Source organism: Salvelinus namaycush, chromosome 14 (genome assembly GCF_016432855.1).
Source record: "Salvelinus namaycush isolate Seneca chromosome 14, SaNama_1.0, whole genome shotgun sequence".
Taxonomy (NCBI): Eukaryota; Metazoa; Chordata; class Actinopteri; order Salmoniformes; family Salmonidae; genus Salvelinus; species Salvelinus namaycush.
In genome coordinates, this window is record NC_052320.1 from 35,136,105 (window position 1) to 35,150,543 (window position 14,439).

The 14,439-nt window shown below is 44.8% G+C and overlaps 1 protein-coding gene across 1 annotated transcript in view; it reads right to left on the reverse strand.

Annotated features, from left to right (window-relative positions):
* LOC120059441 (protein SOGA1-like) overlaps positions 1–9,033 on the reverse strand; it is a 70,773-nt gene extending 61,740 nt beyond the window's left edge. The window contains exons 1-2 of the mRNA XM_039008488.1: positions 7,880–9,033; positions 5,484–5,708 (exon numbers count right to left, since the gene is read on the reverse strand). Coding sequence (XP_038864416.1) covers positions 5,484–5,708; positions 7,880–8,791 — 1,137 coding nt within the window. The 5' untranslated portion in view covers positions 8,792–9,033. The remainder of the gene's footprint in view (positions 1–5,483; positions 5,709–7,879) is intronic.
* Positions 9,034–14,439: the final 5,406 nt, after the last annotated feature.

The window sequence follows — 14,439 nt, forward strand, 5'->3', positions numbered from 1 at the left end:
TGGGCCAACAACAACTTGTGTGTGTGTGTCTGTGTGTCTGTGTGTGTGTGTGTGTGTGTGTGTGTGTGTGTGTGTGTGTGTGTGTGTGTGTGTGTGTGTGTGTGTGTGTGTGTGTGTGTGTGTGTGTGTGTGTGTCTGTGTGTGTGTGTGTGTGTGTGTGTGTGTGTGTGTGTGTGTGTGTGTGTGTGTGTGTGTGTGTGTGTTCCTGTTTGACTGTATATCACCAGGGCACTGACAGGATGTTCAATCCAAATGCAAATCCAGCTGCCTGGTTTTAATTGTTTATAATGAAAGGAGGTGACATGTCAAGGGTGCTCTATTCATTCCATAGACAGGAAACACATCCAAAACATCTGAGTGGATTGTCATATTGATGTCAATTGTGCTGAAAGCATTGTATCATTCAAAATGGTAATATAACATAATGATATCTAAGGCATAATATGATTATTATTATTTAATGTTCTCTCTCTATTTTTCTACCTCTGCAACATCATAGCATGGGATGGGAGTCTTTTGGTGCAGTGTGGAGTGGGGGTACAGTGCTGATCTCATTAAAGGAGGAAGGGGGTCAGAGCAAACAGGGCTTCTGTGTGTGTGTGCGAATATGTTTGAATATGTGTGTGCGTGCGTGCGTGCGTGCGTCTGTGTGTTTGTTTGTGTGTGCGAGTGCATGCACGTGTGTCAGAATTGGGGTATTCTCTCTGGCCCTATAACCAGAGCCAATGTGCAGCTGGGAACCACAATGCCCCTCTGTGGACCAACCGACCAATTCCCCATCATGCTCAAATTCATCTCTCTCTCTCTCTCTCTCTCTCTCTCTCTCTCTCTCTCTCTCTCTCTCTCTCTCTCTCTCTCTCTCTCTCTCTCTCTCTCTCTCTCTCTCTCTCTCTCTCTCTCTCTCTCTCTCTCTCTCTCTCTCTCTCTCTCTCTCTCTCTCTCTCTCTCTCTCTCTCTCTGTCTCTCTGTCTCTCTGTCTCTCTCTCTCTCTCTCTCTGTCTGTCACGTTCCTGACCTGTTTTCTGTTGTTTTGTATGTGTTTAGTTGGTCAGGACGTGAGCTGGGTGGGAATTCTATGTTGTGTGTCTAGTTTGTCTGTTTCTATGTCCAGCCTAATATGGTTCTCAATCAGAGGCAGATGGTAATCGTTGTCCCTGATTGAGAATCATATATAGGAGGCTTGTTTTGTGTTGGGATTTTGTGGGTGTTTGTTTCCTGTCTCTGTGATTGTCTGCACCAGATAGGTCTGTGTCGGTTTTTGCACATTTGTTATTTTGTATTGTTGTTTGTAGTGTTTTACTTGTTCTTTATTAAACATGTTTAACACTAGCCGCGCTGCACTTTGGTCCTCTCCTTCACCCCTGGAAGAAAACCGTTACACTCTCTCTCTCTCTCTCTCTCTCTCTCTCACAGACTTTCTCTTTCTATCTCTTCTTGCACCTCTTTTTTCGGTCTTCCCCTCCTTCGCTCATTCTGCCCCTGCCCCTCCCTCTCTCTTCTCCATACTTTAGAAGGTAGAAAAGTACATGCAGAGAGACGGACTGCATGGCCAAATCAATGCTCCCTTTCATTAGGGTTCTGGGAGGGTTCCAGGTTATGTTTTTAGACTGCCGGTATATGGCGATCGGGCCCCTTCACAGTAAACAACAGTCTGTATTAACGGCCTGTTAACTTACTACATCTACAGGATTCCCTTCTCCCTCTTGCTGTTCAGCCTCTTTCCATACACTTTCTTGTCTGCCTTCGCCTCCCAATGAAATATCATGCTTTGATATGTAAAAGTAAAACACATGGATTTCAGCACTCCGTGGATGAAGTTTCCCCTAGATACAGATCTAGGATCAGCTTCCCAGCCCCAACCCCTAACCTTAACCATTATTGAAAAAAAGAAAAAAAGAAAACTGAATCAAGATCAGTGTCTAGGTTCACCGTACTAGCGGTTTTAGCATTGGTGAGAGGGGTTCCAGCTGGAGAGCTAGAGGACGTGAATGGCATACAGAGGAAAGGAGAGAAGGTCTTGCAGGACTGGTACATTATAGTCAAGTCCCAGCCTTCAGACTCCTAACGTCGATCCTATCCACACCCGGCACTTGGACACACATACCAAATTAAAGAGAGACATTTACCCATCAAACGGGTCTCTTTCACATGTTTTTGTGGGTGAGTGTGTGTGTGATAGAGAATATTTTGCATCTCTGAGGGTGGGTTTGTTGGTGTGTGTGTTTGTGTGTGTGTACGCGCACATGTGTGTGCCTGCATGGGAGTGTGTGTGTGTGTGCCTGCATGGAAGTGTGAGTGTGTGTGCCTGCATGGGAGTGTGAGTGTGTGTGTGTGTGTGTGTGGGTGAGTGTGTGTGTGATAGAGAATATTTTGCATCTCTGAGGGTGGGTTCGTTGGTGTGTCTGTTTGTGTGTGTGTACGCGCACATGTGTGTGCCTGCATGGGAGTGTGTGTGTGTGTGTGCCTGCATGGAAGTGTGAGTGTGTGTGCCTGCATGGGAGTATGAGTGTGTGTGTGTGTGTGTGTGCTGAAGCAGCACCCTGTTCCCCTTCTGATCCTGCCTGTCAGCATTGGCACAGCTGTTCCTCCACACGCCTTTTAACAATGACTTCCCTGTAGATTTTATCATCGCCGTTTTGCATGTTGGCAGTACGCACAGGAGGGGGGAGTGTGTAAAGCATCGGCCATGTCTGTGTCCCAAGTGGCATCATATGCCCTATGTAGTGCACTACTTTTGACTAGGGCCCATAGCCAAGGCCTTACTGTACATAACCTTGGAGAGATATCGTATTTTCTACTTTAATGAGCTAAGAAGTGCTTACAAAGGAGAGCATACTCTATGAAAGCATTGAGTATTTACCATCTAGCTTAGACATTTAATGATAGGATCTAGTATTGCAGTATCAGCTAACAGGCTCAGCCATCTAGTTGTTATCCTTCCTGTTGCAGCCTCTAGAAACTGAAAAGAATCATCTTCTTCCCTTCTGTCTATCTATAAAAGGCTCTTTAGCAGTGAAAGAGCAGACTCCTGCACGACAGTTGTTTAGTGGTTACAAAATAATCCACATGGTGGGCATCCACACACGCTCCGTCTAGTGCCGTGCTGAGCAGGCACAGGGACAAAAATACTTCCTGATACTCCTCGAGCCAGCCAATCGGCTGTCTGATCCGGGCGTGTCTGGCTGACACATGGAGACGGTTTCTTTTGGTATCTCCAGGATGCTGCTGTTACTGCTGCCCAGACGTTATCTGCTGCTGAGAGAGGGATGGAGAGAGGGAGATAGAGGAGAGAGAGGGAATCTACCCTCTCTCTCTCTCTCTCTCTGTCTCCCTATCTCAACAACCCCTACTTTCCTTCCCTATATGTCACATCACGCCATACTGCAACTCGGCTGTTGCTATGCAGGACTGCACAGAGGCTAAGCCCACTCATCCTATATATGTGAAGTTAAGAGGGGGAAGGATATGGTATCTTTCACACCCCACCCCATCACAGATCACAGGCAATGTGTGAGAGACTGTGCCTTTGACTAGAAATAAAAGACCTCAGTCAGTTTCCCCAGCAAACAATGACGGTAGCATCATAACATCCAGGCTGGGAGAGATGTTGTTAATGGAATGTTTATGGAATGAAAAGGCTAGCTGCCCTGAATAAAATCCACTGACCCAGACAGTGTAATGAGAGACTGATTCTATATCATACTGGTATCTACTGTATATCCCTCAGCACATTTCCATTGTCATGGAAGACCTCACTGTTTTCCATTTCCTATGTGTCATAGCTCTGGAATTAGGACAGTGGGTCAGAAAGGACAGGAAGTGACCAGGAGAATCCCACGACCATCTCCAGATGTCACACACACACACACACACACACACACACACACACACACACACACACACACACACACACACACACACACACACACACACACACACACACACACACACACACACTCGTACTCGCACGCAAAAATGCATGCATTGCACATTCACGCCCCTCCCCCTGCGGAGCGCTGAAGAGCAGGATGCAACAGGAAGTGGGAACAGCTCACTGTGTATGTCACAAGGGAACAAGGACTTAGGAGAGAGAGCAATAATTATGTTAAGCCAATTTAAAGTATAGCCCTACTGCTACAGCCCTATCAGCTTACAGTATGCTATTTTATGTGATCACGTTGGTTGAGTACTGTGTGACTAATAAAGACTGACCATAGCCACAAAGTAGTTATTTTCGTCTAAGGAACCTACCTACCCCAATGTGTTGAAACGACCTGTATTTACTGAATGTGCCTAACATACATAATACATACTAACTGTTCAATAACTCATTGCTGTGCCACAAACACAAAGTAGTGTGTTCTTGCTGACAAGCAGAAGAAGGTCTACAATGGCTGGTAAAGGACAGGTCTCAAATATCACCTGGAATACAGCCCAAATCCTCTCAAACATGTCAAGACACATTTCCTTCCCCCAGTGCTTGTTTGGTGCGTGAATACGCCTTACTATCTGAGAACCGGCCTCACGGTTAGAGGAACTCAGTTTGAAGGGAGTCTGGAGTGCATGGGAGTGTTAAAACCCAGTGTGAGGGAAGAGGGTTGAGAAATTTGATCTGGTTTAGTTGGTAGCCGGCAGAAACAATCAGGTATGTGTTGAGTGACTGGCCCTAGCTGTTTAAGAATACGGAGAGGGAGACGGAGAGGGGAGGCCGAGGAAGCCGGGGTCACATCCCTGTGGTTTGTTTTTGGTTTCCTGTGTTAATGGCCTTCTTTGACTGGCTTCCCCCGGCCCGTTGAGCCCTGCGCCCACCCGCTGCGCCCCGATTGGCTGCTGAGGACTTAACTCGGGAGCGACACCAAATCCTTATTCCCCAGAGTCAGCACAGACGGCCGGCACAAAGGCACAATATTACCTCGCCAGAAAGAAGGGACACTTTTTTTCACCTGTTTCTTTCTTTCTCTTTAAAAAAAAAAAGATATACAAATGGACTGTTTTTAGTGAGGGACAGCAGGAACAGGGCCTGCCTTCAAGGGATGACATCATTACCCTCTCCCCTCCCCTCTATTCCCTCCTTCCTCGACTCCTGAGAAAGACCACATTGTGCTTCTGTCACATGGATCACAGGGCTGTGAATTTGGGATGTGTAACCACAGCCTCAGTTCAGTAGGAAGACCAACAACCCGCAATGTCTCCATTAACAAGAAATCCCATCAATGGTGTGTGAATGTATGCATTTAAAGCCAAATGTAACCTTTGTCCTTTGACCTGTTATGTCATACCCCCCTTCTTTGAATTTTCTGAAAATCTACAAGGACCTAAATGCTAGCAATTACCCAAAGTTCAGTCTCTCGTCAAGTTCTGTTTGTGTTACTGACATATACGATGTATGCATAGCCTTACACACAGACACACACACATAATCTTGGCTGCCCATCGAAAGTCGATGAAGGCATACACACACACACTCTCCATTCCAGATTCACCTTGACGTCCTGCTCCAGGGTACGGATGAGCTCCCCATCCACCTGTCCCGTCTGGGCCACGCGGAGGCTGCGTCTCTCGGCCTTGCGGAGGCGGTACTGCAAAATGCGGCAGGTCTTGTTGGCCTGCTCAAACTGCTGCCTCAGCTCCTGCAGCTGGTACACATCCTCCTCCATGTACATGTCCCTCATCTCCAACATCTCCGAGCGCAGCTCCTCCATCTCATCCTGGGGAGAGAGGATCGGGGGAAGGGTGGAGGAGAAGAGAGTTGAGAATGGTAGAAAATGGTCTTGATGAGCTAGTGCCATCCTTAGACTCCTTATAATAATTATTATAGGGACTGTCTCAGCATCAGATCACCAGTCATCGTCAACACCCTCTTCATTAGTGTTTCCTTAGCAGGGTGTGTATCATCATTTCAGACTCAGTAGGCCTTTCCTGCAGTCAAATTACCTAGTGGCCTCATGGGTGGAATGTTATTAATAATTTTCATAATTTCATAATTAATCATTTTTTGGGGGTTTAAAGCTGAATGAAAATCCGGTGTTTCCATGTCCAACGGTTTTGTTATATTTCTGGGATGTATATAACGTGTAATATTGGGATGCAAACTCAAAATTAAATACATTTCAACTCTATATCTGACATGGTACAGGTGTCTTCTTTATTAAAGCCCATAAACATGTGTGTGGGGTGTATACTTTCGTTTTAAAGGAGATATGCTGATTTAGCCCATTGCAGTAAGAATGTAGCTTTAACAACCCCATTGCCTACATAACCACTGCAGGGGCGAACCAGCGCAGAACACAGATTAATACAGAGCTGAACTTTGCCCACCTGATAGAAAGGTGTATAATAACAATTGCAAGGTATGATTTAAATCAAACCCAAAAAGCCTTCCTAGAATTCCCTACTACTACTTACATAACAACACGGTTGAAGAGGCATTAGCCCAAATCCTACAACCCCCCTGACAGAGGCGTAGTAATAAGGCAGATCAAGTATTTATAAGGGTGGTGGTGGGAGAAGTGTGTAGTAGTAAATAGAAGGCTTTTATCGCATTGCTAATATGCCGAGAGGGCTGCCAGGGGGAATGTGGGTCACTCACTGCAGAGCGCGTCACGTGGTGCGACCCCGGTATAAACAATGGTGTGTGGAGTGAGTGAGGACAGTGGGCGCTCTCGACTGCAGCATCTGCACGACGCAGGCTACCCCCAAAAAACAGCTGCGCTAGTCAGACAGGCGTGCCGACGACCAGCGAGAGAAAGCATGGGATAAATAAATAAAGATGTTGCGCTCTAGTACTACTCTGGCTGCACGAATGACCTGATTTTTTACGCATAATTAAACTTAAGAAAAAGGATGTGGCACCCCGTGGCTGTTTATGGTAATTAACCAGTAAGATGGATTTTATGATTATGGTCTGAAATGAACCAAAAACCTTACATGAGTGTTATTGTTGTGGGAGTGTGTATTACACATTCATGCACAGTGGACTGTCCGAGTAAACTGCCTTCTTTTGAAGGGCCATCTTAGATGGCCACCAAATAGCCTAGTAGTCTATGTACACCATAATAATCTTAATATTGCTGTCCCAGACCAGTTAAATATTAAATAAAATGTACTAGTAGTAGCCTAGAAGTTGTTTGGATAAACCGTTATGTTGCGCAGGCCTGTAGGGTAATCCAATGAATTATTGAACCAATTGTCTCCGTGACGCATGTCAATGTTTTTTTAAAATTTGATTTAACCTTTATTTAACTAGGCAAGCCAGTTAAGAACCAATTCTTATATACAATGACGGCCTACATGTAAAGCCCCCCGGCCTTGATAATATTGTTTCACAAAATACAATTAGTTAAGCTGTTTTAACCAGGTCACTGTAACCCTCCAGCGCGTAATGGATGGGCGCACTACAACCACCTGCATGACCGACCACCTCTGATGTTTTGGCCATTCACCACCTGACCATCATGAGCAGTGAACACAACAGCTGAGGCAACATTGATAATGAAGTCCGAAATAACACCGACCAACCCTGAAGTCTCGGTGCCTTCAAAGGGTGGTATTTTGTTGTTGTTTTTGACAAGAGGGAGGAGGGGGTAATCAATTATGCACTCAAGATGTTGTTGACTATGTGGCCAATTTGGGTTTGCATGGATTGCCCTGCTTTTATCCTGAAGTGCAGAACAGTGATTATGCATAAATATATTGGGTTTTGTTTTTGATGATCCAATTAAAATAGTTTCTCCGGAACCATCTCTTATAGAACTGTTATTGGAGAGATGTTTTAAAATAATGTTAATTAAAATAAAAAAAATTAAAACCTTTTCACTTTCACAAATGAGAGCAAACAGAGGGAGGAATGTCTGTAGCAAATCAGTAAAAATATGCTTACTTTTAGGTAATCGTTTTCTGATCTCAGTTCCTCGATTTCCCGGACAAATTCTTCATGCATGCCATCCATGAACTCTTCTGTCAGGTCGGAGAAAGCCAGGGATGTGCTGGCAGGCACCCGGCTGTCGAACGAGGTGAGAGACCGTTCATCCCCCGGAGAAATGCTCCCCTCCCCGGTCTCCACTCCAAATGAGAGTCGGTCCTTATCTACGGGGGTCTTGGCATGATGGTCACCACGAGTACCCCTATCCAGCGGTCCATCTCCGCAGTCCCTGCTCGGTTTCTCGCCCTCGGGCCCCCCGCCTCGGCTGCTGGATTCGGTGTCACTACTCAGAGCATCGGTGGAGAGTTTATTCTCCTCCGAGGCGCAATCGGAGATCTCGGAACTGCTATCCGTTGGCGACAGCTTGCCCGCGGCGCAACCAGAGTCTTTGCTCAGGTCGTCCGTAGCGTTGCTTGCATCGGACACCTTCTTCCGACCACCTTTCATCGATTTACTGCCGCTCTTCTGGGCACTGGCAACCGATAGTGTGGATTTCCCCGGCAGTTTTCCTTTCTCTGATTTGGTCTCTTTTCCGCTACCTGGACTACGCCTGGACACCCGGCTGCCTAAATGTATGGATCCTGGTTTAACGCTCAGTGTTGGTGTACCGATGCCTCCCCGGATCTTGGTGAGGGACCATCCAGGCACATCCTTGGGTCTGGCGGGTGATGGAGCCCGGTTGATCTTTTTCTTCTCGTTCACTTGGATGGACTGCACTACGGGCTGTTGCTCGAACTGGTGCTGTTGTTGGGGCTGCGCCTGCCCGCTGTTGGCGTTCTCCGTCCCGCTTTCCATTTTGTGCCTGTGTCGCCTTTCCTTGGGCGAGACAAAGTGAGTTGGCGAATGAACATCAGCCTTTGTCTTTGTCATTCATTCCGCTTTGACAACTACAGAAAGCAGAAACGAAACCCCTATCAGAAGAGGTAGAAGTTGAAATTTGTCTCACAACTGCAAACAAATACACTGTAGCAATCCCGAATAAGCCGGATGCAGCAGCGTAGAAAGATAGGAACTGCAAGTTGTAACACGTTGTAATTATGTTGTCCAGGTTTTAGGATGACTTTCGTTTAGGTTTTTGCCCCTCTTCTACTTATCTTGCATTAAGCGACTCTCTCGCCGGCGCGGTTTGAAGTGGTAGGAACAGTGGCAGTGTGCTCCGGGGGTTTATTTCTCCGCCCAGCTAGCTGTTCTGTCTGTGACGAATTGCTATCTGGAAACTCAGCATCACTTGGAGCTCTCTGCTGCCACCCAGACATGTAGATCGTTTCAAGAAGCACAAGTGAGACTAGAATAAAACTAGGATGCATATAGGCTTACTACAAACATAGGCTATAGGCTGCCTATTTAATTCAGAATCAAACTCTATTTGGACAGTAAACTATACAGGGTCTAATACGCAGTACTTAATTTGTAGATCGGGAGGTACCGGGAGGTACCGAAACAAAATGTTTTAAATGTAACCTTTATTTAACTAGGTAAGTCAGTTAAGAACAAATTCTTATTTACAATGACGGCCTACACCGTCCAAACACGGACGACGCTGGGCCAATTGTGCGTCGCCCTACGGGAATCCCAATCACGGCCAGTTGTGATACAGCCTGGATGTACTCTTGAAAGTTGTAATAGTAAAATGCACAAGGTGCAATTTCGAAATTAGGTAGTGCATTATCAGTTCCTCTTGTCATGTTAGTAATTGCATACCTTAGAGATCTACTTATAACTTGTCAGAAATGTCCAGATCAACTAGCCCATGTCAGCTAAAGTTTTTTTTATTTGTATTTGTATTTATTAAGGATCCCCATCAGCTGCTGGCAAGGCAGCAGCTATTCTTCCTGGGGTCCAGCAACATTTTAGCCCATAGTTGTAATTTTGTTTGTCACTGAAATATCACACGAATACAAGTTAGACGTGGCACAATGTATAGAATTGCAAGAAAATTTGCTCTAAAACTCCAACATTTTCTTTGTTCCTCAATGCTGGAAAAGTTTGGGAACCCCTGCTATAAGGAAATAAATTATGAAGTGCAACTCTGGAGAGGTGAGAGGTGCAGGCTGATGTCTCTCAGAGCAGAGAGGGAGAGAGATCATAGAAAGTGAATCTCATTCTAGTCCTGTGAGAGATAGAGGCTCGGCTTCTCACACAGTCACTGCCACGCATTGGTCTCAAACATAGGTTACAATGTTGCGCAAAACATAAGCCCGGGCCGGATCAACGGTTATAGAACATGTTTACTCGTTGCTATGTTAGCATCGCTATTTATGAACATAGTTTCCTCTCAGGAGACATTATTTGGCTCCATGTGCATTTCTCCCGACCTGCAGGCAAATGACATCAGCATTATTTTCACTGAGAGACACTTGGTTCTGTGACCCTTCCCCGGTTTTACAGTGTGACAGTGGTGTATTCAGTTCACATATCCATCATTGCCAGCACACACAGAGGATTGAGTACACAGGGGCCCCCACAACACGTTCTGGCCTGCTTCCATTTCACTGGAGCACACCTGTGTGTATATTCACCTCCTACGATCTTTCTTTCTTTCTCTCTCTCTTTCTGTTCTTTCTTTCACTTATTGTTCATTGAAACAGGCTCTATTGTTCTCTCTCTCCCTCTCCCTCCCTCCCTCTCGCTCACACACACACACACACACACACACACACACACACACACACACACACACACACACACACACACACACACACACACACACACACACACACACACACACACACACACACACACACACACACACACACACATTCATGCACACATGCACACACAGTATAATTTCATATGCTGTAATAATATGTGTAATCTTAGCGTCGTATAGGCAGTTATTATACAACCACATTAAAACTATAAATTGACACCTTAGGGTATAAGCACAAGTTTCAGTCTCAATGCTGTAATATTTTTTTAACACTTGTATGTGTTTTCTCCTGATCATGTGTTGTTTTGTTTGTGGATTTGCCATGTGCCAGAATGAGAGTCTATCAGACTAACAGTTCAACACAGATCTAAGCCTCAGTGGAAGAATGGGATTCTCTGAATAATGACGCAGGAATCACACAGGACAAAGCCCATACTCCCTAATTACCTTACTCTATAATGACTGCTTAATACTATGCTGTTCACACACACCAACACGCACAGACACACACAGACACGCATGCGTGCACACACACACGGACACACACACAGCGCAAAGCTCCTGGCTAACCACTCACAGGCTTAATTCCAGCCTATCCAGGGTCTAATACAGGCTGATAGTTACCCCAGCTTCTCAAAAGCATATTCATATTGGATTCATAAACTGTGAAGGCAATCTTGTAAGACCAGCAATGGAATAATTGTAATGGGGTAATATTTATAATCTATGAACTCCAAAACTATTGAGACAGTGACAAACGTTTTGTTGTTTTGGCTCTGTAGTCCAGCATTTGGATTTGAAATGATTCAATGACTATGAGGTTAAAGTGCAGACTGTCAGCTTTAATTTGAGGGTATTTTCATCCTTAGAAATTACAGCCGTTTAGAAAAACTCTTCAACATTAATGTGAATGCTTCCATGATTGTGGATAATCCTGAACGAATCGTGAATAATGATGAGTGAGAAAGTTACAGAGGCATAAATATCATACCCCCCCAAAACAAAAACAAAAATGTGTCACTGTCCCAATACTTTTGGAGCTCACTGTATACCTCACATGTGACCCGTATTAAGACTACGCAATTAATGGACACAGTCTATTAAAAGGTATATCTGACTCCATTTAACATTATAGTAAAACCATGTGCAATCAAGTATTATGCATTTTACTGACTAAGACCAAGGAATGGTCATGAGGAGCGATTACCAAAGAAAGCATTATTTAATAAGGTAATAAAAATGAATGGATTCACATACAAGGCATAGAGATACTGACATTAACAGAGAACAATTCTAGGCACATATATCACGCCTAGGAAATGAGCAAATATCATACAACTGTTCTCCAATGGACAGGATGCAGGATAGTAGAGAGAACGACAGACCTTCATTCCATTTATACCATCTGAAGGTGTAACTTCTTCAAACAAAAACCAACCACCATTGACCAATCAAACTATACCAAGTTTACAGTAACTTGATCACCCAGGACAAATCTCCACAGGGTGTCATAGCATCTAAAGCCTTGTGTGTGGGATGAGACCAATGTAAATAGACAATAAAACCCCTTTGAATAGAATCATTTAGAGTTCAGCCTGTACAGACATAAGTTACCACAGAGATCATACATCCATATAGATAGCATCAGAGTCCTCCTTAGGGGACACGTTTCAGAAAGATACCAGAGATGGATACCGTGTCGTTATTCTGTCACACATTCCAGTAACCAGTCCTCTGGATGCCGTAGAGAGAGACACTTATCTACCTCACTTGCTTTGGCAATGTTAACACATGTTTCCCATGCCAATAAAGCCCCTTGAATTGAATTGATACATTTTGGTCCCTTGATGGGGGAAGGGCTGACTGATCCTTGGGTATTGTCTTGGTCCATTTGCTGTTCGGCCAGAGGTGGCAGAGAGCACATAAATTAGGGCTGAGCCGACAGAATGTCACACAGTAGGAGTCATGATTAGCTGTGAGCTTCCTCCAGGGATCATGTAACAACGTTAGGCTACATAAAACCTATCAAGGGGGATTTACACAGAAAGAGTACATGGAAGGCTGTCAGCGTCTCAGTGGGAAACCGGCTGCATTCAATGCTATCTATCTATCTATCTATCTATCTATCTATCTATCTATCTATCTATCTATCTATCTATCTATCTATCTATCTATCTGTCTGTCTGTCTGTCTGTCTGTCCGTCCGTCCGTCCGTCCGTCCGTCCGTCCGTCCGTCCGTCCGTCCGTCCGTCCGTCCGTCCGTCCGTCCGTCCGTCCGTCCGTCCGTCCGTCCGTCCGTCCGTCCGTCCGTCCGTCCGTCCGTGTGTCTGTCGAATAACATAGCAACAAGTTCTATAACTAGTATTTTATAGGGTATTATATGAATTTGGCCAGCTAGGCAGCCAAAGCTTTTCTCTGTCCTGGCACCCCAATGGCGGAATGAGAATCCCCCTAACGCTAGGACAGCAGAGTTCCTGCCCATATTCCAAAAACGTCTTAAACCCTACCTCTTCAAAGAGTATCTTATAAAAGACATCTCAGTCTTACCCCCCCCTCCCGCCACACACACACACTTTACTGATATCTACTTTACTGAGTAGTCTACTTACTACAACTGTGATATGTGGTTGTCTCACCTATAGCTATCTTAAGATGAATGCACTAACTGTAAGTCGCTCTGGATAAGAGCATCTGCTAAATGACTCAAATGTAAATGTATATGCCATCTGCAAGGATGGGCATAGTGTCAACAAAGCACTTTGTGGTGCCAGCCAGGGCTGCCAGGTCTGCCTTCTTGGCACAGCCAGGATATGGCGTGGAATCACAGGTGGCATCTGGGCCCAGGGCTTCACCGATCACAGAGCTGGAACAGGGAAGGAGAGACAACCAACGCTCATTAACAGTAGACATAGTCCTTAATTACCTAACACCTCCTTCTTTTCCTTACAGTTTATTATAGTCAAATGATATGAATTCCATCCTCTCTGGACATAAAGTATAGGCTAATACCCATACAGAAAAACTGCTGTCCAAGCAAGTCTTTACATTACAGTAATTGGAATCCAGTCATCCTCAACATAAGTTTTGAGAACTTGTTATGGCTATTAGCGATCAGCAGTGCTATTCATTAAGCATGCCAGCATTCTCAGACAGATTTAAACCGTGGTTTAAACAGCCCAGCCGCTGGTGGGATATGAAGTAAAAATATTGATAGTATGGTTAATGAGCATTGCTTCAGCTTTTATCCCTGATCCCGATGGCCTGCGTAACTGTAATAACGATATCAACATTAGGACCCCCCTACTGATCTGTTGTCGCTCAAGGAGCTAGATGAACACTATTTCTGGGGCCCCTGCGCCGGTGTTTTGCCACCATGTTTCCAGAGTGATGGTTAGGATGCCAACAATGACGATAACTGTGTGTTCATCTTTTATCTGGCCATGTTATTGTGTTCCTCTGCTTGTTCTTTGTTGATGTGTCACATGGGAGGCTCAGGCTCCTTAAATCCTTAGATACTTTAAATATGGTGGTGAGTGACATACATCACAGTAATGGCATGTGACCTTTGTGTGTAAGGGTAAGCCTACATTCAATTTGAGCTGTCTTTTGAATCAAATGGCCAAATCAATTTGTTTCTGTTTTATTATTTGATATTCTCACAACATCTGTATTGCCTTCAAAAGCAGTTACAGATTTGACCCATTGACAGATTTCATCTCGAGATTGTGAGACAACATATAATGGAAACTGAATAGATTTCTGTTCAAACTGACGTTGGAAGTAGTTCAAGAAAATGCATCACATGCATCACAGTTCTCTACCTCCATCTAGTGGGAATATGAAGAATAGCCAGTAAGGACTCCGCAAG